Here is a 25,279-nt window from a genome sequence, read left to right as displayed (position 1 = left end):
AGACTGTCCAGAGTGTAAACTGACTCATAAGAAGATCCTATTCTGTTCTGGTCTTCCTTTTTCCCTCCTTCCTCATCTCTTCTCTTCCCCTCCACCTTCCTTCTATCCTGCCACTGTTCCCATCTCCTCTCCCTTCTTTCTCCTCCTTCTGCGTTCTTCCTTATTTTTATAAAGGTTGGGAGACAGGCTCGACAGAGAATGATTATATAGAAGCAAGTAACATTTAGAGAAACAAAAGGTGAACTTTGTGACAAATAGGAAAACATGTTAGTCCTACACAAGGAAATAAGCAAGGACATCAAGTTTAAGAAAAACTTTCTCAAGAGTAGGGTTTGGCCTAGTGGTAGAGTGCTTGCCTAGGATGCACGAAGACCCAGGTTTGACTCCTCCATGCCTCATTCATAGCAATAGCTAGAAGTGGTGCTGTGGCTCAAGTGGTAGAGCTCTGTCCTTGAGAAAGCCCAAGGACAGTGCTTAGGCCCTGAGTTCAAGCCCCAGGAATTGAAGAAAAAAAAATAAAAAAGAAGAAGAAAAGAAAGAAAAAAAGGAAAGCTTTCTCAGCAGGGAAAGCAGAAAAGAAAAATGAAGATCATAAATTCCTGGTAGGAATAAAGGAAAGAAAGATGAACACTGAGCCAGGATATGCCTCGGGCCATCAGCAACTGGAAATCCAGAGGTTATCTATTAGCAGAAATGGCAGATCACTGACTTGAAGTCCAATAAATTTCACTGTAGAGAGATTTCTGTAGTATTTGTCTGTTAAAAGGCTGTCCATTATTTGTCCTTTCTAGTTATTAATGGTCACACCCTGTGTTTGCGGCTATTACTGGAAATTGCAGACAATCCGGAAGTGGTTGATGTCAAAGATGCCAAAGGACAGTAAGTGACCTACATTTGGCCTTGGGTTGACATTGTAATAACAAGAGGTCATTGGTTGGTTTGTTGAATAGGTAAGTGGGCTGATGGCTGAATTCTAGGTTGTGTGAAATTGATGGGTAATGGCCTAGAAAAACAAGGCTGTGTGCCAGTCTAGCTAGAAGAAACAGTGGGGGAGTGGGCATTGTATTTGTGGGCCCTGTCTCCTGGCTTTCTTTTATGTATTCCATCCTTTTTCCTCTTTCTTCCCATCTTTAATCTCTCGAAGCGGCTACAGTCCTATTAAATGAATCATGGCAAAAAGACAAGACCTCAAAACCATTATCCCATCCATATTTTCATCCTTTCTAATTTTGTTCTTCCAAGGATTTTTTTCTTGGTTGATTCCCCACCTGTTCAGTTTTCCATATAGGAAATTCAGAGCAGTAAAACTCTGGTGCCTAGCCCCAGGTATGTGGGTTTGTTTTGTAGTCACACCTAGAACTGCACCTCTGCAATCCAGCACTTGGTTTTTTTCTTCTAGACTTACCAGGTTTTTCTTTAAGACAATAAAGTAGGAAGAATGAAGAATCACGTTTTCCTTAAAGGCAATGAAGCATTATTCAAATGAAAGCCAATGTAGAGGAAGGGATTCCTAAGACTATCCTTTGGTCTCACTCTGTGAATGCCTAGAGACCTCTGTGATTTATCATGTCCCAGTGTATGTTGTTTTTACCATGCAGAGTGTTTGTAGATTTATGTTAGCTACCACAAATGAAGGAAATCATGCACTCTTTGTTTCTTTGGATCTGGCTTAATTCATGTAATATAATTTTTTCCAAGTTTTTCCATTTCCTTACAAATGGTACTGTAGCATTCTTTCTGATGGATGAGTAGAATTCCACTGTGTATATACACTACAGTTTCTTGATCCATTCATCCTCTGAGGGACATCTGGACTGATTCCACATCTTGCCTATGATGAATAGTTCTTCAGTGAACATAGTTGTGCTGGTGCTTTAGTGTGGCCTGGTTTGTGGTCAATTGGACAAATGCCCAGAAGTGGAATTGCTGGGTCATAGACAAGCTGTGCCTAGTGTTTTAAGGAACCTCCAAAAGGCTTTCCTGAGTGTTTGAACAAGTTTACATTCCTACCAACAGAGTAATAGAACTCTCTTTTGGCCACATTCCTACCAGTATGTGTTATTGTTAATCTTCTTGATAATGGCTGTTCTAACCTGGGATGACGTGGAATCTCATGTTGTTTTGATGCCTGCCTGCCTGCCTTCTTTCTTTCTTTCTTTCTTTCTTTCTTTCTTTCTTTCTTTCTTTCTTTCTTTCTTTCTTTCTTTCTCTCTCTCTCTCTTCCTTCCTTCCTCCCTCCCTCCCTCCCTCCCTCCCTCCCTCCCTCCCTCCCTCCCTCCCTCCCTCCCTCCCTCCCTCCCTCCCTCCCTCTCTCTCTCTCTCTCTCTCTCTCTCTCTCTCTCTCTCTCTCTCTCTCTCTCTCTTTCTTTTCTTTTTCTTATCCTAAAGCTTGAACTCAGGGGTCTGGGCACTGTCCCTGAGCCGCTTTTGCTCAAGGCTAGCACTCTGCCACTAAGCCACATTCCCAGTCCCAATATGCACTTCTTTTATGGCCAAAGTTGTTGAACACTTTTTCTTAGCCAATAATCTATTGGCCATTCTTACTTCTTCTGAGAAGTTTCTCTTTAAGTTTCTAGCTCATATATTAGTTGGATAGTTGTTTCTTTGCATCTGGTTATTTAAAATAATATTGAATGAAATGAACTTCCAGGAAATGGAAGCAAGAAGTTTTTTCTTTGTTGCTGTTTTTCCTTTCGTTTCGTTTCGTTTCTTTTCTTTTTTCCAGTCCTGGGCTTGAGCTCAGGGCCTGAACTGTCCTTGGACTTTCTCAAGGCTAGAGCTCTATCACTTGAGCCTCAGCACCACTCCCGGCTTTTTTCTATGTATGTGATACCAAGGAATCGAGCCCAGGCCTTCGTGCATGCTAGGCAAGCACTCCACCACTAGGCCAAACTCCCGGCCCTTTTCTTTTCCTTTGTCTTGTTTGTTCACTCATCTGTCTTTGGGATGATATATAGAGGGGTCACAGAAAGAGGCAAATGGTGAACAAATACAGAAGGGGTACTCACTAGACCCTGTGCCAAAAATGAACTATGCAACTTGTGGGTGGGGATGGGAGGGAAAAACTGGGAGAGAGGGAGAGAAAGGATGATTTTGTTCAAAAACAATCTGACATTGTAACTTCACTCCCCTGTACAACACGATTATAATAACAATAAAAATGTATATAAAAAGGAAAATAGGGGGCAGGAGTTTGGCCTAGTAGTAGAGTGCTTGCCTAGCATGCATAAAGACCCAGTTCAAATCCTCGATACCACATACATAGAAAAAGCTGGAAATGGGGCTGTGACTCAAGTGGTAGAGCTCTAGCCTTCAGAAAGCCTAAGGACATCACTCAAGCTCTGAGTTTAAGCCCCAGGACTGGCAAAAATGAGAAAAAAAGGGGAAAATATACCAAAAAATAGAAGAAGGTTTTCCTCATACACATACAATACCCAGTTGATACTTAATGCATGGTACATGGCTCCAGTAATGAGGGAAGTAGGAATAGTTGGCCTTGGGACTTCCCTCAGCCCTACCTACCCTGTACATTGTTCCTCTTACTTTATTCCTTGTGGTCTTAGAGCGGAGGGAGATTGCTCCTTCTGCAGAGCAGCTAGCATGCTGGGGACAGAGACAGCGCTAGCTATTGTCAAGAACAATGGAGAGACATCTTCCCCCAGAAAGTATTTTCTACCTCATTTAAAAGCCTGTTTTTCTTCCTCCCGAGGACCCCTCTGATGCTTGCAGTAGCTTATGGACACATTGATGCTGTCTCCTTGTTACTTGAAAAGGAAGCAAATGTAGATGCTGTTGACATTATGGGATGTACAGCTTTACACAGAGGGGTATGTATGCCTTTCACAGCTTTCAAGCTTTTGTCTTCTTTTTATCCTCTATGCAAAATTTTAAGAAAAAAAAAGCTTGCTGAATAATATAACCAGTTAACCTCAGACAGTCAAAAAAAATTACAAAATCTTGCACGAAGGTACAATAATGAAAGTACTCTCTGTTCCTGCTCTTAAGATTTCATGATGGATTGTGATAATAACTTCATGAACACCTGTTATTGGTGGGCTTGCTTCTTCTTTTCTGATTACAAATTGCATGTACACCATAGAACATTTGCAAAATTTTTTAACATAGAGGAAGAAAATCACCATCACTACTAATCATACATCTCGGAGATAACCACTTTTGGGGTGTCTACCTATTTCCAATTCTTTTTCTTCACTTTATGTAGATTTGTCTTACACATTGATAACAGAGAATACAGAAAATGCTGTTTGGAATCTGTCATATTTGTCTCAGCAGACATTGACAGCATAACAGGGAAGTTTGCTTTAATAACTCCATAGATGTGTACAATGGACCTTGAACAAATTTGCCCCCTCTTTTTTGAACAGTTTTTAGTGGGATTCATTATGCGATCTTCATAATAAAGATATACTATTTTGTACTATCTTCATTATGCTCTATTCAGATGTGTGTGTGTGTGTGTGTGTGTAAAATGAACTTTGATTCTCTTCACCTTCTCCTTTTCCCTTTCCTCTTTTGTTGGTTCCCCCACCTGATTCTCCCTTTACACTCATGTTCCATCATCATCATCATCATCAATAGATCCTACATATGAGTGAAAACATACAGTGTTGCCTTTTTGAGCTTGACTTACCTCATTTAACATAATGATCTTCAGTTTCATTCATTTTCCTGCCAATGACATAATGCCATTCTTCTTCATGATTAAATAATGCTCCGGGGTGATGGTGTAGATAGATACCATATTTTTTCTATCTGTTTCTCTGTTGTTAAGCACCTAGGCTAATTCCACAGTTTGGCACTGCAGTAAACACGAATGGCCAGGTTTCTCTCTTGTATGTGGATGTACAATTCTTCAAATACATGCCCAGCCATGATATGACACTCCAGAAGGTTAATGTGTATTTAGGTTTTTGAAGAATCTCCATGCTGATTTCTCTCACGGCTGCACTTGTTACATTCACACTAGCAGTGGACGAGGGGCCTTTACCCCTAATTCCTCATCAACATTGTTTCCTCAATGATTCTGATATTTCTCAGTGCTTCTATTCTAACTGAGGGGAGGTGGAATCTCAGTGAACTTTTGATTTGCATTTCCTTGAATGCTAACGACATTGAGGACTTCTTCAGGTATTTTCCAGCCATTCGAACTTCTGAACACTGTTTGAATTATTTGTTCTCTCGCTATTTATTCGTCTCCTGTCTGTTGAGTAGCTTGTAAAGATTATCTTCCTTTCTCTTGGTTCTGGTGCTTGTTTCCTTCAAATATATCATCATTTTTTCATATTCCATTGTGTGCTAGTGTTCTGCCCTTGATGACCTGGTTTTTCAGTAGTCAAATTATTTCTATTTGTTCTTGTTTGCATCTGATGCCAGAATGCTTATGCTGTGAACAATTCTCTGTATACAGCTACTAAATTGCTTTTCAAGGGATGCCAATTCAGCCAAATAAACAAAACTAGAAATCACAGCATTCCTGTTGGTGCCTATGGTACCTGAAGTGGAAAGAACTTTGTTGGTTAGTGTCATCGTCACAGTTCTTATTTCTTGGGCACTTCTCATAGGTTGTGCAGCAGGACAGGAACCTTTTTCTATGAACTCATGTAGCACATAGCCTCCTTTCCACCAAGACAGATCATGTATGTACAATGATAGTCTCCTAAGATAACAGGAGAGCTGGACAATTCCCATCACGTAGCACTTTTACTAGACCCTTCTGTTAATGTACAAATACCCCATAGATTATAATTCTGTAGTACTCAGCTCAACAACATGCTAGACAGCTAGATAGCATAGGTATATAATAGACTTTTCCTCTGGCTTGTTGTGCCTATATTCGGTGTTGGTCACAAAGCAACAAAATAGCACGACAGTACAGTTCTCAGAATGAACACCCAGCATGTATACAACTCTATTATCTTCTCACTTCTAATAACAGCCCATGAGAATACTAGTCTTATTCCTATTGACAGACAGATTAAGACAGACAGACAGAAGCAATATAATCACCTTGTCCAGGAGGTGGGAGCCAAGATTTAATACATCTTTCTTATTCTAAAGTCCGTACTTTCTTCCAAGTCATGGTATCTCTTGTGGTTATGTTTGGAAAGTCAAGATGTTTGTAAAATGCTCTGCTGCTCACAGACTTTTCTGGTATGATGTTGGATGGGTTGTCCTGACCCTGGCCTCAGAACTAGGCCAGTCTGCTTTCCTTCAGGCCAGGGCCCTCTTGCTCTGAGCCCAGTATCAGCTGACTGTCTCCCCGAATCTTCTCCCCTTCTGACCTGTGTGTTATGTTTTCGTTGCAATGCATCAGATTATGACAGGACATGAGGAGTGTGTGCAAATGCTTCTGGAACAAGAAGTGTCCATTCTCTGCAAAGATTCTCGAGGGAGAACACCCTTGCACTATGCAGCGGCGAGGGGCCACGCCACGTGGCTGAGTGAGCTGCTTCAGATGGCTCTTTCTGAGGACGACTGTTGTTTCAGAGACAACCAAGGCTACACACCACTGCACTGGGCTTGTTACAATGGTGAGTTGCTTGAAATTCCATTGATTCCACAGATATCCAGCCCCAGGACCAATGTGAAATAGTACCATGCTATAAACCATGGCTTCACCTTTCTGTGCCCTAAATGCTCAATTGTTTGTGTCTGTTTGATTGCTTGATTGGAATGATTTCTTCCTCTGTCCCCATCCTGTAGCTGCCATGTTGTCTTAGTTGGGCAAAAGTTCACCTGCCTCCTTTTGTTATTCAGGAACATGTAACTCCAAATTAGAACTAGATGATTAAACTTTTAATTGGTTTCTGAACTGTCTAAGAGAACCAGGAGTTTCACAAGGAATTAAAATAATATAGCTAAAAGCAAAAAAGGAAATGTGATGATGAAATGTGATAAGGAATAACCTGTCACAATGAATCATAATAGACACATGGTATTTTTCCTTATGTTTTATATTCCACATTTATTGCAATTATTATTAGGGAAATTTAAAATTTTAATTTCTCTGACATGAATAAAAAAGGAACACATGCAAATTGTACAAAATGAAAATTCTGAAGTATCTACAGTAAAATTAACTTTCCTTTCAAAATCCATTTCCTGAGGTGATGTTTTATCTTTCATAATCTCTCCTCTGTTACTATAAATAACTGCGTGTGAATGCACATCTATTTGCATCTTGTTGCTGGTATTAGGATTTGCACTTTGAACTCTGAGCTTGCTAGGCAGGTAGGCAGGCAGGCACTCTTACTACTTGAGCCATACCTCCATCCCTTTTTATTGTTTTAGTTTGTTTTTGCATAGGGTCTCACCCCTTTGCCCAGGGCTGGCCTCAGATTGAGATCCTCCAACCTCTGTCTCTTACGTGGCTAGAACTACTAGCATCACAGTTCGCAGCTTGTTTTATTATTGGTATTTTTCCTTGATGGTACTGGGTTTGAATTTAGGGATTTTTCACTTTCTAGACAGGTATTCTACCACTTGAGCCATACCTTCAGCTCGTTTTGTTTTAGTTAATAGATGAGATCGTTTTACTTTTTGCCCAGGTCAGACTGAACCATACTCTTCCTCCCACAGATGGAGGGAGGGGGTGTGTCTCATAAACTTTGTTCAGACTGGCCTACAAACATGATCCTCATGAGTTTAGCCTTCATTATAGCTAGGTGACAGGCATGCACCACCCACTCAACTATTGATTAACTTTATGCCCTGGCTGCCCTTGAACCACAATCCTATCTCACAAATAATTAGGATGCACCTAGAATGTGCATCTATTTTTAAAAAATATTATTATATAGCCAATATCATCCTATAACTTTCAATACTGTTGGTACTTACTTAAACTTCTATTTCAGAATGTTCTCTTTTTTGGCCAAATGTTCTCACAAGTTAGTGCCATCACAATAGTAAACTATGGAACCTAGGTGTTCATCAACTGATGGACAAAGTAAATATGATGGGTTCCTCTTTACAGTCCTCACTACTTGGGAAGACTCACTACAGAGGAGGCTTGTGGTTGGAGGCCATTTGGTACCAGAAAGCTAGAGACCTGATCCCAAAGAACAAGCTGGGCAGGTGGCTCATACCTGTAATCGTAGTTGCAGAAGGTGTAGGAAGGAAGTGGCTGTAGGGGTCAGTGGCCCCGGGCAAAATGTGACATGCCCCATGTGAAAAAGAACTAAAGCAAATAGCTAAATAAATGCTAACAAAACTTTCAAAAGCCCCACACATTTAATTACTTATTAAAAAGTTCTCCTTAGATGCCTACTCTGTACCATCTGGCCCTGAAAACACTCCCACAGTAAAACTCAGAGTCCTTTAACATGTCCTCCACATCAAAAAGTGCACTCTGCTAGTCACACCATCTCCCCTTCCCCGGAGTATGGAACATATTAACATATTCATGAAGGTGAGAGGTAGAACTCCTATTTATGAATATGAGACAATGGAGGCATGTGTATGTTAGGCACCTGTCTGTCAAGGGCTCAGGGTAACACTGAATCCCTTCAGCTTTCAGAGCTGTCTTTCTTATCGGTGCTTGACCATATGGCCTTCACTGTTTCATTTGCTCATTTTGCCTCAGAACATCTGTGAGCAGGGTTAATAACATTTCAGCACTTTGTTAATTTTCTTCCATGCAGGAAGAACATTCAGGCAATCAGGGAGAAATTTGCAAGTCAGAATCAAAGTTTCTTGCTTGGAAATGCCTGAAATTCTTTTGATTCCTTACAGGTAATGAAAACTGTCTAGAGGTACTTTTGGAGCAAAAGTGTTTCCGAAAATTTATTGGTAATCCCTTTACTCCACTGCACTGTGCAATGTAAGTAGAGATGCTGGTGTGAGGAGAACACGGGGACAAGTGTAGGGACACATGTAGAAAGATTGCCCTTTAGGGAAGGAAAAAGCGATTACACATAAAATTAAAATACTCCATTTTGTTGCTGAGGACAAATAAGGTGAGAGTAAAGAATGGTGCCCAGTGTTAATTAATTCCCAGGAGCTTGTGGAGCTGTTGCTGTCATCCCAAGGTGACTCAGAACCATCTTAGGAAGTTGTGTGAAGGACTGGGCCTAGAGGCACATTCTTCATGACCAGAAGAATGCCTCAGTGGTTGCCCATATCTCTCTTCCAAATTCTAAAACTAAGTCAAGTTTCATGACTAGGTGCCTATGCATGGTTAGGCATTTTCTACCAGGAAGACTTTGCATGCAATTCTCCACTGTTTATATGTGCTAAACATTTTTTTTTTGCAAATGTAAGTTGTTTTCCATCTCATACACTGAGTTATTATTCCGAAGGTGCTTGGTGCTTAATTGGCCCATGATGCTTGGCTCATTGGTTGTAAATATAGTGACTGAATATCATAACTCAATCAACAAAGTATAGGCGATAATGAATCTAGGTTATTTTAAATCTAAAGGATCCATGCCTGACATGACATCTCATTAACTAATTTGCAACGTGCTCCTACCTGAGTACAGAGGTTCAGAGGAGAAGCTAAGGGCTATAAGGTTGAAACATCTCCCACAAATACTGGCATCAGATTGTTACACATACTACGTGTTACGTTAGACTGTATCCTTGGCATGTATGTACTGTGACACACACAGTGTGTAGGAAGATGAGGTAGGAGGGACTAAATTATCTTTGAAAGAGTGAGATTTTTTTCCCATTAAAATCCATTTTAATTTCAGAATAAATGACCATGAGAATTGTGCATCGTTGCTTCTGGGGGCCATAGATTCCAACATTGTCAGTTGTCGCGATGATAAAGGCAGGTGAGTAATCCCAGTATGATTTTGTCTTGATGAGTCTTATTTTTTGTGTTGTAGTCACAGAGCAGCAAAAATGCTTTTAATTGGGGCTGGGAGTTTGGCCTAGTGGTAGAGTGCTTGCCTAGCATGCACGAAGATCTGGATTTGATTCCTTGGTACCACATACATAGAAAAAAGCCGGAAGAGGTACTGAGGCTCAAGTGGTAGAGCTCTAGCCTTGAGAAAGTCCAAGGACAGTGCTCAGGCCCTGAGCCTAAGCCCAGGACTGGCAAAAAAAAAAAATGCTTTTAATTGGGTTTTACTTTTTAATAGTTCTCAGACTTTCCATGTGTGAGGCAAGTCCTACACCACTGAGCCATCTCCTCAGTCTTTGTCTTACTTGGTAGCCTAGGCTAGCTTTGAAGTGGTGACCTTCCTGCCTTTACCCCCTGAAGGCTGAGATTAAAGGTATAAATCACCACATGCAGATGAACATCTGCTACTTAAATGAATAACGCGTGTTTTTTTTTTTAAACTACATACTACAAAGCCAGATGCCAGTCGGTGGCTTTTGCCTATCATCTTATTCACTCAGGAGGCTAAGTTCTGAAGATCATGGTTCAAAGCCAACCTGGCCAGGAAAGTGTCCAGGCCTTGAGTTCAAGTCCCTAAAACTGACTAAATAATTTTCCCTCTTACCCTAGAATTCCAAACCTTGGCTTTAAAAGAGATTTTATATCTCTTAAATATTTTATGTACTCATAAATATTTTCTATACATAACTTTCAGTATATTTGTGTGTGTGTGTGTGTTTATGTGTTTCCCAGTGTGTGTATGTGTGTGTGTGTGTGTGTGTGTGTGTGTGTGTGTGTGTGTGTGTGTGTGTGTGTTTGTGTTTCCCAGTCCTGGGGCTTCAACTCATGTCCTAGGGATTTTTTCAAGGCTAGAGCTCTACCACTTGAGCCAGAGCACCACTTCCAGCTTTTTTCTATGTATGTGGTATGGAGGAATTGAACCTAGGTCTTCGTGCATGCTAGGTGAGCACTCTGCCATTAGGCTACACTCCTGGTCCCCTTTCAGTATATTTGTGAGCATACATTCTTTTTATATAAATTGGAGCACTCAGGAACTACATTCTGCTTTTAGAACATATTGGAGGTCTTTCTTTTTAAAGCTGTATGTTATTTCATTGAATGAATTGATTGTGTTTTCCTAAGCCTCTCTTCTGTTGAACAACATTTGTTTTCAATATTTTACCCTCTTAAGAAGTGGCACAGTGAGCTTTCTTATATATGAATGAGTCTGTACACATGGCCAAGTATATGTGGAAAACAAATTCTAGGAGTGCAGGTGTGCCTTCAGTGGTAGAGTATTGCTGAGCAAGTACAAGTCCCCGAGTTTAGACCCCAGTACTGATGAGTAAGAAAGAGAGAGTAAGTTTAAAGGAAGTTAAATGCAAAGCATTTGTTTGACATCTTTAGGACACCCCTTCATGCAGCAGCTTTTGGGGATCACGTGGAGTGCTTGCAGCTTCTTTTGAGACACAATGCCCAAGTGAATGCAGTGGATAATTCGGGAAAGACGGCGCTGATGATGGCTGCTGAGAATGGGCAGGCAGGCGCCGTCGGTGAGTACTTGCCCTGTGGACTCTGCATTTCTGCCTATCCAAAACAAGGGAAAACTGAGGAATTAAAATCTTCTACTATACACACTTGAAAAGAGCCATTGTCACTTTCACATAAATCACCTGACTCCATTTGCTCAATGGTTCACTGTTCCCTGTAAGGTCTTTTGTTTGACTTTGTATTCCTCTACAGTGCAATGCCTCAGTGTTGAGAAAACAAATACAACAGAAACATTATAACTGGAAATAATAAAACAGTAAGATAATTAAAACTAATGCATATTGCCATATTGCCTGGTGCGGTAGCTCACGCCTGTAATCCTAGCTACTCAGGAGGCTGAGATCTGAGGATCAGGTTCAAAGCCAGCCTGGGCACAAAAGAACCTGAGACTCTTATCTCCAGTTAACCCTTAGAAAACAGGAAGTGCTCAAGGGTAGGGTGGTAGCTTGAGCTGAAGAGCTCAGGGACAGCGCCCAGGCTGAGTTCAAGCCCCATAACCCACCAAAAACCAAACAACAACAAAAAAACTAATGCCTATCTGCTTCCAGTTTGAGTAGAACATATGTGGCACAACTTGGCTCTTTTTCTCTTTCAACAACATCAAATAATATGTAATCTGAGTTCTGTCCTCAGCTCTGAATTTATAAACTGTGTGATTTAAATATCCTTTGTTTTTTGGTAGCAACTTTACCATGCATGTGATTAGCATTTAGTTTAAATTAACCCCTTGTGTTCTTTTTTCTACAGATATCTTGGTGAACAGTGCCCAGGCCGATCTGACTATCAAAGATAAAGACTTGAATACACCGTTACATTTGGCTAGTAGTAAAGTATGTAAATGAACTTTACACAGCATTAATTAATGTTATAACAATAATCCCACTGAAATTCTGTCTGTCTGGGAAGTGTTTAGCATGGCTCTTGCAGGGATGTTTTCAGTGTGAGTGGAATATGGAGTGCTGGGAAGGGCAGAACCCTAGGTAGAGGAAGATAGGTTAGTTCCAGCACAGTGAGTGAGGAGGACATGAACTATGCCACTTGGATTTTTGCCATATTCTACCTGTTGTGTTACCAGAACTGCATCTGTCTCCCTGGTTGTGGCATCATAACAGGACCTTAGCTATATGCCTTCTAAGCAGTTCTGCTTGCTTTCCTTAGTTCCATCTGAACTAATAACATAGCCCAACATACTCCGTGAAGCAAATAGATGGACCTTTCCTCCTGGGACTGAAACCAAGGCCTTGCTTTCCACTTTACCTGGGCCTCCATAGGACATGGATTTGGAGGCAGGATCTCACTATGTAGATCATCTGACTTTGAACTTGAGATCTTCCTGCCTTGAGTTCCTGAATGCTAGGCTGACAGGTGTACATCATAATCTTTGATTCTTTTTTCCCCCGTGCTGGAGATCAAACTCCGAGTGTTGTATAGGCTAGAAGGAGTCTAAAGAAGCTATATTCTCAGCTTCTTATGCAGCGTTAAGTGCCAAGAACATGGGGGTTTCCTTTTTTGTTGATGATAGTGTTTGTTCTTCTGTATACACACATATGTATGTGTGTGTATAGATGATTCATATGTGTGTATATGTATATGTGTACATACAAAAGACAGTATAGTACAATGGAAGTTGACACCAGTGATGGCAGTTTATTTTAACATGGCTAAGTTAGTGTTAGAAATCTCTGACTTTTTCTTTTGTTGCTGTGTTTTCTCATTACATAACCTGGGAAGTCCATGGAAACTGCAAAACGTGTTGTCTCATGCAGTTTATTTAGTATGCTAGTGAATACCTTACTTTGTTGAAATACAGATGCTGGCCAAGTTTGGTGGCAGATAATCTGAAATCCCAACACTCAGGAGGCAGAGGCAGGAGGTTTGTGAACTGAAGACCAGCCTGAGTGACCTACTGAGACAGTATTTCAAATTTTTAATTAACATGAATTAGTTCATTAAAAATACAGGTTCTGACTTACTAGGATTGAGTCTAACTTTTTTTTCCAGTCCTGGGGCTTGAACTCAGGGCCTGGGTGCTGACCCACAGATGCTTCTGCTCAAGGCTAAGGCACTTGAGCCGCAGTGCCACTTTCGGCCTTCTTTGAGTAGTTTATTGGAGGTGAGAACCTCACAACTTTCCTTCTGAGGCTGGCTTCAAACCTTGGACCTCAGATCTCAGCCTCCTGAATTTTGCTTTTTAAGCTTTTTGTCCTTGTTGGGTTTGGAGGCAGTCTCACTACACACCTACAAGAGTCAACAGTTCCAAGTCCCAGGTGGTACTGCAGTTGCCAGATTATGGATCTTGATTAGCAAAAGCTTCAGAATCCATGAAAACCAAAAGGGGCACCAAGCTTGATGTTTTTAAAGGATTTCTGACTTAACAATTGATTTTTTTTTTAAATTATGAGCCATCTCTTACGATAAGATCCAGAAATACTTTTCCCTGGCTGAGTAATGAAAGAAGCTTTCCAGAAGAAACAGGGCTGTTTCAAGACACAAGGTCATAAATGATGAGCCACGGTGTGCTGGGAATCCTAAGGATAAACGGATCTCGGCAGTGGTAACTGGAGGAGGAATTTGATGTGTATTTACTAAATAATGTTGAAGGATTTAAAGGAGTGTCGAATTCTGCCATCCACCAGCTGACCTAGCTAAACTAGCATCTATCTTAGCTCTCTGGACATTAATTCTAAAAATTATCTTATTAATATTAACTATGAATATTTTAGAACAGGCAAATGTTAACTAAGGCCTAATAGACGTTATTTAGACTCTTAAGAGTATCTGGGGCCTATTTACTTTTTAGGAAAAAAAGTTACTCAGAAAATAGCCTTGTAGAATGTTTTGTTTTGTTTTTTTTAGACAGAAGAAATGTATTTTCAATTTAAGGCCTACTGAAAAAAAATTTTTTTTTCAGGAGCTTGTCTGTGTCTGTGTTTCATGTTCCTTATTGTTTTTCTTTATTAGGGTCATGAAAAATGTGCCTTGTTAATACTTGACAAGATACAAGATGAGAGCCTTATTAATGCAAAAAACAATTCACTGCAGACGTAAGTGTGACTGTTACAGTTTGACTTATATACAACGTCAGCAAATGTTAAGAGCCTGCCATGTGCCAGCTCCTTCCTGGGAACTTATATGACAGATGAAGATCTGGCTTTCCCACTTCTGGAAGCTTTTAGTCACACATCTGCAAATGCTGATTGCAAGGCAATTTTAATATGTGTCCTTGTGATATGCCTTCACAGAATTTTGTAAGGTCTTTGTTTTCCCCTGCTGATATTTCAGTGGCAACATTATCAATTTTGCAGTCTGTTTGAAAAATCTTATGGGATTATGAACTGGCATATTTGGGGAACCTATTTGTAGTATGTTGATACATTATGTATTCTGACTAGAAAAGAACAGTTTTGTAAATCAGGTTTCCAAAATACATTTGAAGAGTTTCTAACCTATTTGTTTTAATTATACTTTAATGTAATTCACTGTAATCCATGGTGTGAAAGATCTAGAAGCTGCTTTGCTTTCTATTTTAGGAAGTTGCATAGATGCTTGTTTTCAAAGAAAAAGAATATTAGAATTGTTTTTTTTCCATTGAACATTCCTAAACAGTTGACATAACACACTGTGATGAATTATACCTTTTTCTATAAGAATCCAATAAAACCTGTGTGTGCTTTATAATAAGGATACTTGGGGACTATATATTATATGCCAGTCACCTTGATGGACTGCATGGAACAGTGACTTGGATGTTGAAGTAGAAATCAGGCAGTGAAGAACCTTCCACAAAAACACCAAAGCTTACATTCTTCCTAGGTACTGTCATTGCGAATGTTTGAGGCACAGAGTATTTGCAACACTGATACAGAAATCTGAGCCAAATATGGGAGAGCAATTGGGAAAAGATCAGTGGAACTTATATCTTTATACTACTGCTGCGACTACTACTTTAATTGTTATACAAAGGGGTTTCAACAAATCAACTTATAAGTACACTGCATCGTGATCAGTATCACCCCGTTATTAAAGCGTATTAAAAAGTAAAAAAAAAAAAAAAAGAATGTAGCTGGGCTCAGTGGCTCACACCTATAATCCCTGTAATCCTAGCTACTCAGGAGGCTGAGATCTCAGGATCACAGTTCAAAGCCAACCAGGGCCACTACAGTCCATGAGACTCCTATCTCCAATTAACTACCAGAAAACTGGAAATGTTACTGTGACTCAAAGGGTAGGGTGGTAGTAAAAAACAAAAAACAAAAAAAACCCCTGCATATACTATTTGCAGACTCTTTGACCATTTTCTTTTTAGTGATATCCATTGACCAAAACATTGCATTGATATAGCTTTCTATTATATCAAATGCCTGGCACAATCAACTTATGAAGAGAAAAGATTTGCATATGCCAGTGCAAAGTTGTTCTCCGTGGCCAGGACAAAGAAAAGAAAGAGATGGAGTGCAGCTATTCCTTCAAGGGCACACGCTTAGTGACCTAAAACTTGCTCCCTTTAAAAATCCTACTGTCTCTCACTAGCTCCAAGTCTGGGACCAATCCTTTAACATGTGGACTTTTGGGACTATTACACTTACACAAATGTATGGCATCATTGAAGTTTGGTGTCTTTTCTGTTCTGTTTTGTTTTCTAGACCTCTTCATGTTGCGGCACGCAATGGCTTGAAGGCGGTAGTTGAGGAGTTGTTGGCCAAAGGAGCCTGTGTTCTTGCTGTAGATGAAAATGGTGAGTGGAAAAGAAATTAACAGTTGCTGCAGGTGCTTCTCATATGTTAGCTGAAGCCAGAGGAAAGAGACAGGGGTAGGAGCTGCTTAAAAAGGAAGAATTCTCCCCCTTGGAATTATCATTCAAGCAAGGAAAACATGTCTTTCAGTGAAAACATATTGTCTACCTGTAGCTCACCAGTGTGGCCCATCTTGCATGTAACATCAGCCACTGACCTCTAACTCTTCAGCACTCCAGTTAACACGTTTAAGGCAAAGTCAAAACCTTTCAACTTGGCATTTTAGATTCTAACTGCATATGCTAAAGAGTTAGAGATAACATATGTCATTGGTGCATGCTGATGGCTGATTAAAAAAAAAACTAGTTCTTAGACTGTATTTCAGTTCATTCAGAGATCAAACTATTTGTTTGTTTGTTTGTTTGTTTGTTTATGTCTGTGCCATTCCTGGCACTTGAACTCGGTCCCTGAGTACTGTCCCTGAGCCTTTTTTCTCAAGGCTAGTCCTGTACCCCTGGAGCCAGAGCACATATTTATCTTTTTGGTGATTAATTAGAATCTCAAAGACTTTCCTACCCAGGCTGCTTTGAACTGTCATCCTCAAATCACAGCCTCCTGAATAGCTAGGAGTATAGGAATGAGCTACCAGCACCTGGCACCTTTTATATTTTTAATGTGAAGATCAGAACTTATTTCCTTAATCTGGAAATTAGGATAGCAAAAGAAAAAAATTTTTCTCTGTCAGATCTGGGGTTTGAACTCAGACCATGGCATTTCCCTTAGTTTTTTCACTCAAGGATGGCATTCTACCATTTGAGCCATAGTTTCACTTTTGATTTTTGCTGGCTAACTGGAGAAAAGAGTCTCACATCCTCACCTGCCCAGGCAGACTTTGAACCGTGATCCTCAGGTCTCAGCCCCCTAACTAGCTAGAATTAGAGGCATGAGCCCCTAGAGCTCAGGAAGTAAGAAATTTTAATTAAAGCTTAAACTTGAAAGCATCTTCTGACCTATATAACATTTCTTTTTGAAGTGGAATAATTCTTGTCAGAAGCTTTCTACTTTGCTCCAAGAAAATTTGAAAACTAACGAGTACTAGAATAAAACTAAATATGCCATTCTAAGCACAGTGCCTCTTGGCCTTGGGGAGCCAGAGAAACTTTTGGATCCTCATAAAATATGTAACTTTTATATGTGGCATTAATCAGTACATCTTAATTGAAGTATTCTAATGTAGTAATGTAACTCAATTAACTGCTTATTACAGGTATTGGAATTAGCAGCCCATGCCCATTTCTCAGAAGTAAGCAGCCATGCTGACATACTAGCTACTCTTACTAGTTTGGGTTTGCCGTTCTATTTATCCTAGCATGTACCCTGCTCTATTCCCAACCCTATTCATCCAGGAAGCTTTGGGACTTTATCCCCTTGGTTTTCCCTCCCCCTTCCCCTTGCCCTCTGATCACCTATATATGCTTCCACCCACAATTTGTTCTCCAAAATGACCAAGAAGACCAGAACAAATGAGTTTGGCCTTTCTCCCATGTAAATAAATCTACTGCCCTCAGAGGTTTATTTAACCTTTAGGCTCAGGAAGGAGCCCTGAGTCAGTAGCTCGCCTCTCTAGAAGTTTAGCTGTGTTGTTGCTTCCTCAGGACCTAGGACATTTGGGAGCAATTTTGTGCAGCATGGCAATAGTAATTCCCTTCTACACCAATATCCTTACTGGAATGAGATGTTCACCTATGTGTCCATTCTTGTTTGTGTTCACACCTAAGAGAGGGATGGTCTCTTAAAGATGGAGTGATCTCTGTATGGCTGGCTGAGCAAGTAAACTGCACCTAAAGTAAGAGGAGATTTAGCCCCACAGAGAGGGTGACTAATCCTTCCTCTTAGGACCAATAGAATGATGGTTGGACCAAGGGTGGCAATCTAATCATAGGGCCCACGTATCTCTCCAAGGCATCATATGACGTGTTCAGTCAGGCAGCTTTCTCATCTAAATTCCTCAGCTAAACTCCTTAAAGTCTAGCTGATAGAGAATGACACACTTCTTATTATGGCCAGCACAGTCATTCCTGTGCATTTGTGACAGTTCAAATTTGGGCCTTTAGTTGAGGAGGTAGCAATTCCTTTTTGAAGGGGAGTGGTAAATTCTGTTAAAGTTTTTTTTTTTTAAGTGGTAATGAGTTTTTGGTGGCTTCCATCAATGATTATGGTTACATCTCCCTATGTGGTTACACTGTATTCCAGTCAATGTGATCCCATAGTAGTCAATTTTTAACCATAAATGAACACCCTCCTATGTCTAATCTCTTCAAATAATTCCAGTTTTTTTAAGCCAGTTAATTGGTCTACACTTCCACTAAAATGTCAAGGCCTCATCAGACGTTTAGACAGTCCTCTAATTTCCAGTATCTTTTCTGTGCTGATACACAATTACTTACCATACTGAGTCATTGTTCTCAGAATCAGAGTCCTCCTCAGGCCAGGCCTGGGGCTCATGGTGTCTGTGCATGCTGTCTGGTGGAAATGTCTTCCTGGTTGTGGTGTTACTATTTTTTGTGGAATTGTGTCTCACCCTCACCACCTCATGTTTCTATCCACTAGAAGAAGGTTGGAATTCTGCCTAACTTTAGATAATACTGCGCTTTCTGTAGTCATGTGAGCTGCAAATGACAAATCCTTCATAAAATGTCTCTCCCTCCCAACCCCTTCCAGCCTCACCCCTAGCATGACTTGTGAGAATTCCTTGCACCTGGCATGAATTCTAACTCTACATACATCTCCACTCTGACGTTGTAGGAGATGTACTGTGGAATGCTCATGGCGCTCTCGGCCCTTAGGACTAACCACTGCTTTGTCTGCATTTATGCCCAGGTCATACCCCGGCCCTCGCTTGTGCTCCTAGCAAAGATGTGGCTGACTGCCTGGCTCTCATTTTGGCTACCATGATGCCTTTTTCTCCTCCCAGTACAATGACGGCTGTCAACTTCGTTTGTTTTAAAAAAGACAATTTGAGCAGGACGACCCTCTCCAATCTAGGTAGCATGGTTAGCCTGTGCAGTAACAACGTAGGCTCCGAGGACGGATACAATGAAAATGATTCTGATTCTGAAACATTCTGATTTTGGACTGTAGAATTTCTTTCGTGATCAGCTATGCTGGAGGAAGGGAAAGAAAGAAGCTTGAACTCCAGGTTTATGCTGTGTCCCAAGTATTTGGGGGCCACAACCAATAAAGTATCAACAGAAGGGAGGGTAAGCTAGGCTGGCTGCAGTGAGAAATGCTCCCACGTGTGCCCTGATTCTTTTTTGTTTCTCGTTTTCCTTAAATCTAAGGTACTTCTGTGAAAGTCTACCTCTTATTTTAAGCAAAGAATGTAAAAGTATTCATTTTTTTTCTCTCTATCTGGGGAATAATACAATAGAGAGGCAACTGTTCATGATTGAGACTCCTCTCCAACCCCCCCTCCTCAAGTACTTAGCAATTGAGTTCTGAGAAGGCCATTGATGTAACATTCATGTTCCCTGGGAGGAGAGGGCCAGAGTGGACAGGAAACGACCTCTCCTTTGATGTTTATTCCATCATTAGGAGCCAGAGATAAAGGTGTTCATCTTCAGAATTAATAATGTCTGTAATCTTTAAAAAAAAAGAATTCAAACTATTCCTGTCCTCTGTAGTAAGAACTTAATTATCCTCAGCTTCTTTCTGATGATGTTTGTCCATGTGGCCAGATGAATGGGAAAATTGAATGTGTTTTGTTTTATTGAAGACAAATATGGCACCAGTGTTTCTCATTAATAAGCCTGTGATAAATTTTTACCCAAGTGATTGAACCCAAATCCATAGCTAATAACATTCCAGGTGAGAAATTATATTACACCAAAACACTGAGACGACATGCCAGTTTAATATGAAACAGCCCTCAGATAGCTTGTTCTTTATATCAAAATACCAACTTTGTGAAGATATTAGAATTGTCAGCATGTCAATCAGGTAGTAAAATACTAAGTAAGCTTCTCAGTCAAGGAGTCAAGGCCTTCTTGCCAAGGGAGTGAAAGAGTAATTATCAACGGGAACCAAGAAAGTGGAGCAGGAAATAGAAATGGGCGAGATGGAAATGAAATCCAATTGCGAGTTGCTTGATGACAAAATCAACATAGTGAATCCTGTGTCTGCTCCCTCTGCCAAAGCTTCTAGGTTGAATGGACCCTGTTCTACATCTGGAACAGCTGTACAAAAAGAAGAATGAGACTTTCAAAATGATGCACAGACACACATTGGTGTGTATGTAAATATGTCCCTCAACCAGCTGTCCACGAGGACCAAAATGCTTCAGACTCAAAGGAAAGATTTAACTTTTTTTTTTCTTTCAAACTGCGAGTGAGAATTCTAGTAAGTTTTTCTATGGATTAAAAAAATGTAATCTTTTTGTGTACCAGTCTTTATTGTATTTTATATTTCTTATGACACAGATTTCTAGTTGATGGTTTAACATTTGTAATTGATGATGTATTGACCACAGTTTATTTTCTTGCCAAACTAGAGAAAATGTCTGTATACTTTTGATGTGAATGTGTTTGTATTTATTTGAAATGAAACCAATGCCAAGGAAACATTAACTGTTAGCTCTCTTCTAATTGCTGTGTACTTATTTGGACTATAATGAAGGTGGAAAATCACCCTTGACCCTGGGATAAGCAACAGCCCTGGGGACAAATCCAGCATTTCCACTACTAACATTTCCAGGCAGCCCTTAGATTCATTCCTTGCTCAGCCCCATTCTGTAGGCAGCTTGTAAAACATTTGCCACCCATATGCTTTTCTGCAAGCTGAGCACTGAAACAGTGTGAAGTATGTATACCAAGATGGCCCAAAATAAAACCCCCAAATGACCCTTAAGATACTGAAGAGAATCTTAAAAATAAGTGGGACATGAGGTCAGCTTGGACACTGTGCCAAGAGAGGTCATAAAAATTACCACCCCAAGTGCTATTTTCCAATTGAGGAAGAGACAGGGAAGCCATAGGTTGTGTTGGGACAGTTCTTTTCAACATTTTATAATAGCTTACATTTCACCCTGCAAATTTCTATTGTATAATGTCTGGGAGATAGTTGTTTTTAAACTGTCCATCACATCTTCAAAAATATATATCATGCATTATTGGGGCTGGGAGTTTGGCCTAGTGGTAGAGTGCTTGCCTAACATGCACGAAGACCTGGGTTCGATTCCTCGGTACCACATACGTAGAAAAAAGCTGGAAGTGGTGTTGTAGCTCAAGTGGTAGAGCTCTAGCCTTGAGAAAAGTCCAAAGACAGTGCTCAGGCCCTGAGTTCAAGCCCCACAACTGGCAAAAAAAATTTAAAAAAATATATCATGCATTATATTTTTCACCAACTGCAAAGGAATCAAATCACGCTCTTTTAATGTACTAGGGTTAATTAAAACTCATCATGTATGTTCAAATTCAACATGAGAACATAGTCAAAGGTCTTATAAGAGGACTGGAATTATAATTTTATAAACACCTCCCATCACCACCACGATTATTTTTTAAACTCTTGGTGTTGTGTTTTCTTCCATCTTGTTCAGAGAAGATGGGATTTTTTTTTAAGTAGATAAATTGCTAATGAGCACTAATGCCTTTATCATCAAAAAATGAAGATACAGGCGCGCTTCAATGTTGAGAAAGCATGTTACACTGAGCTGTTGGTTTCTGGAAGTGAATGGAAATCTCACTCAGTTGGCATTTAAAACAAGAAAGGAAACGCCTGCATTAATGGTGAAGCAGCATTAACATTTTTTTCTTATAGAATGGCAGAGAATAGAAGGCTGGGTCAGCAAAACAGTGGCCTGTCATGAGACATTCTGTCCATGGTGCTGCACTTGGACTTCTCCTCACTCTTTCTAATAGAAAGACAAAGGAACACAGTGGAATCATGCTTACAGTGAAACAGTCCTTGACACAGTCTCTCCCCTCATTTGATTTCTCTCTTACAACATCATTGTTTTTAAAGAAATGACTTTAAGAACAAGAATTTCTTTGTGTTTCAATTCAATCACTTAGAAATAAAACTATGACAGTCGGGAATTTGACCTAGTGGTTGTGCTTGCCTAGCATGCACAAAGATGCAAGTTTGATTCCTCAGTACTATATACATAGAAAAAAGCTGGAAGTGGTGCTGAGGCTCAAGTGGTAGAGCTCTAGCCTTGAGAAAGTCCAAGGACAGTGCTCAGGCCCTGAGCTCAAGCCCAGGACTGGCAAAAAAAAAAAAAAAAAAGGAAATAAAACTATGCTTTCAGCATAACTTTCTGTGCAGGGGTATCAGAAAATGTGTTTTGAATCAAGTCCTAGTTGATTAGTGCTTTACCTTAGTGTGTTATTTTTAGACTCTTGTTTTATCCATGGCCACAATGATAATGTTTGGTTATCTGTTTGCCAGTGTCTGCCTATCTTTGGTAAATACATTCCTATCTCAAAATTGCCTAAAATATGCTATGATTCTACAACAAATAAATAGCTCAGGGGATTTCTATTTATCATTACTAAAAGGGCATCAGAGTATGTTTTGGTACTTTAGGCAGTGAACAGCTGCTTCCTGTCTTATTTTAGTATGAGTTAGAAGAACACCTAATGGATTTGCTGCACTAGTTATTCTTTGTACTGTTGAGCAACTTAGTTTGCTTATCTGTTTCTTTGGTTGCTTGAAGAACTCATTTTTTTAAAACTTGTAACATGAAGTTAGAGTGCCTTTTATATTTGTATATTCTGAAAATGTTCTGTGAAATGTTTTGTATTGTTTTCATTTGAGTGTTATCAGAGCAATATAATACCAGTAAGTTTTCATTTCAGTCCTCCTTTGTACAAAGTGTTTCCCCATTTTTTCCCCCTGCTTTGAAAATGAAAACGCTGAAGTTTTCTATAGGAATGACATTTGATTTTGCAGTGCTAAAATGCTTTCTTCTTACAAAACTGTAAACCATAGGTCAGTATTATAGGAGAAAGAAGTTTTAAGATAGTGACAATCGAGTGTGTATAAAATGTAATCCTATGTGTTTCTTCTGCAGTGATGTAAGGGTTCGATGCAAGTATCTTTCATTTGGTAGTTTTGTCTACAGTTTTTCTGCTTTAGCATGTGCAATATATCTTTGCAAAGCATGATGATACGAATTTGGTGCCAGTATTTTATTTTGCATAACATCTTTGTACCAGCATAAAATATTGTTTGATATTTCAGTGGAATTTTTGTGTGTAATGTTTTCTTATGTAAATTGGAGTTGAATGGCTCCAGGAAATGTCATGACTGTAAAAATGAGAAAAATGGCTTTTAGTTCAGTGAACGACGTTGAACCAGTCTGAATCGTCTCAAGCACAGTTTAATACTTTTGCAACTACTGAATGCTCTAATAATGTAATGAAGTACTTAACTGTAATATACTTTGGAAATGCATTCAGATGGTTATTTTTACAAATAAAAACGGTACAAATATTGTTGCAATTGGTATTCTCTTTAATTTATCCAATATATGCATTTTCCAAATTATGCTAATTTAAATATTTGTCCTACCCTTAATCAAATTACAATTTGAAAATAATCAAAATAGAGTTGCCCCTAGCTCCATTGTTTTGCCATTTCTCTTTGTACTATCGAAATAAGAGAAAAAAATCCAAGTATCTATATTGTATCTATTATTTTTACTTATGCCTCTGACCTTTTCCATGAAGAACTTCAGCTGGCTGGCAACAAGACATGTAATAAAGACCAAGTGGGAAAATTAGGATGGGGGAAAGAGTGCAAACAAATACAGGAACTATGAAATGTGTCACAGTAGTCATAGCGAAACCTGAGTTTGCTCTAAGTCTCTTTGAAGATAAGGGAAAGGGGAAATGTGACAGGTTATGGGTTCTTCAAAATTGCAAAACCAGCAACCTGTCCTCATTGCTGTCACTGCTACTCTTTGGTTGATCCATAACAATGACAGAGCTGACCTCTCTGCATTATCTTAAAGATGTCCATGTAATTCTGTTCTCTGTCTGTGTTACTATCTACAATTTCTCTTCTGTGTTCTCTGCCACATTCTGCCAGAGATGTTCAGGAAGGTTTGGTACTCAGCCTTGCCTCAGTTGTTTATTCAAATCTAAATATTATTCAGTCTGGGATTCAGTCATGAATCATGTCACAAGTTATTTACCAACTTAGAGCAGACAGTTTTATCTATCGCTGAGTAGCCAATCTCTCCTAAACTTCATGGCTTAAAACAACAAATAGTTAATGTCTCATAGTGTCTGTGAGTCCATCATGGACTAACTGGATCTGTTCACAGGCTGTAATCCATTGCAAGGTCTGCTCACAGGGCTAGACTGAAAGGATTTTTCATAGGTTGTTGGAATGGGTGCTTCATTTCTTTAATTAATCTTGGCTGCCCTTTCTGAATTGGCATTTCTCTCTTGAGGCAACTTACCTCAAGATAGCAAGCATTCTAAGAAAAGCCAGACGGAGGTCTGGGCATTGTGTCTCCAGGAGAGTACTTACCTAATAAACATAAAACTTTAAATTCAATCGCAGTATTCCCCCCACTCCAAAGAAAAGAAAAAAAGGGCCAGATGCCAGGGACTCATGCTACTCAGGAGGTTCAGGATGTCTGCAAAGCCGGCCCAGAGTGAAAAACTGTGACTCTTATCTCCAGCAAAAGGCCAGAACTGGGGTTGTGGGCCCAAGTGGTAAACAAATAGCCTTGATCAAAAAAGCCAAGAAATAATACCCAAGCCCTGAGTTCAAGCGCCAGCACAAAAACAAACAACAACAACAAAGAAACTGGAAAAAAAGCAGAAGAACTACACAAAAATCTGAAGTTTGGGGACGTCTTTGAAGTGCCATTCCACCATTTTCTTCATATTCTACTTATTACCGGCAAGTTAGGAGGTCCAGTCTATTCCCAAGGCCAGAGGATTACTTTAAAAGGGTATGAATACCAGGAGGAGAGAATAACTGAGAGCCATTTACCATACTACTCTGTCACCATCCTAGGGGTGGGTAAAATCATGCTAGAATACCTTCTTCCAGGTAATGGCTAAGAAATGGTTAGCTTTTCATATTCACTCTTTCAAGGAAGACAGAAATCCCCTCATTTTACTTGTCC

General features: G+C 39.8%; 1 protein-coding gene across 4 annotated transcripts in view; it reads left to right on the top strand.

The window, feature by feature from the left end:
- Positions 1 to 23,627, top strand: part of Ankrd44 (ankyrin repeat domain 44) — a 278,250-nt gene extending 254,623 nt beyond the window's left edge. For 2 of the 4 annotated variants that reach the window (XM_090354537.1, XM_090354536.1), the window contains exons 19-28: positions 792 to 879; positions 3,710 to 3,827; positions 6,335 to 6,551; positions 8,755 to 8,842; positions 9,717 to 9,800; positions 11,258 to 11,403; positions 12,149 to 12,231; positions 14,363 to 14,445; positions 16,045 to 16,136; positions 20,331 to 23,627. In XM_090354537.1, the coding sequence (XP_090210663.1) occupies positions 792 to 879; positions 3,710 to 3,827; positions 6,335 to 6,551; positions 8,755 to 8,842; positions 9,717 to 9,800; positions 11,258 to 11,403; positions 12,149 to 12,231; positions 14,363 to 14,445; positions 16,045 to 16,136; positions 20,331 to 20,389 (1,058 nt within the window). In that variant the 3' untranslated portion in view covers positions 20,390 to 23,627. Of the gene's footprint in view, positions 1 to 791; positions 880 to 3,709; positions 3,828 to 6,334; positions 6,552 to 8,754; positions 8,843 to 9,716; positions 9,801 to 11,257; positions 11,404 to 12,148; positions 12,232 to 14,362; positions 14,446 to 16,044; positions 16,137 to 19,014 lie in introns of all 4 variants that reach the window. The other 2 variants (XM_090354535.1, XM_090354534.1) reach the window with 1 other exon arrangement.
- The last annotated feature ends 1,652 nt before the right edge of the window (positions 23,628 to 25,279 follow it).

Source organism: Megascapheus bottae, chromosome 21 (genome assembly GCF_031878675.1).
Source record: "Megascapheus bottae isolate mThoBot1 chromosome 21, mThoBot2.hap1, whole genome shotgun sequence".
Lineage (NCBI taxonomy): Eukaryota > Metazoa > Chordata > Mammalia > Rodentia > Geomyidae > Megascapheus > Megascapheus bottae.
The sequence above is the reverse complement of the archived record's forward strand: the minus strand, read 5'-3'. Positions and strand labels throughout refer to the sequence as shown.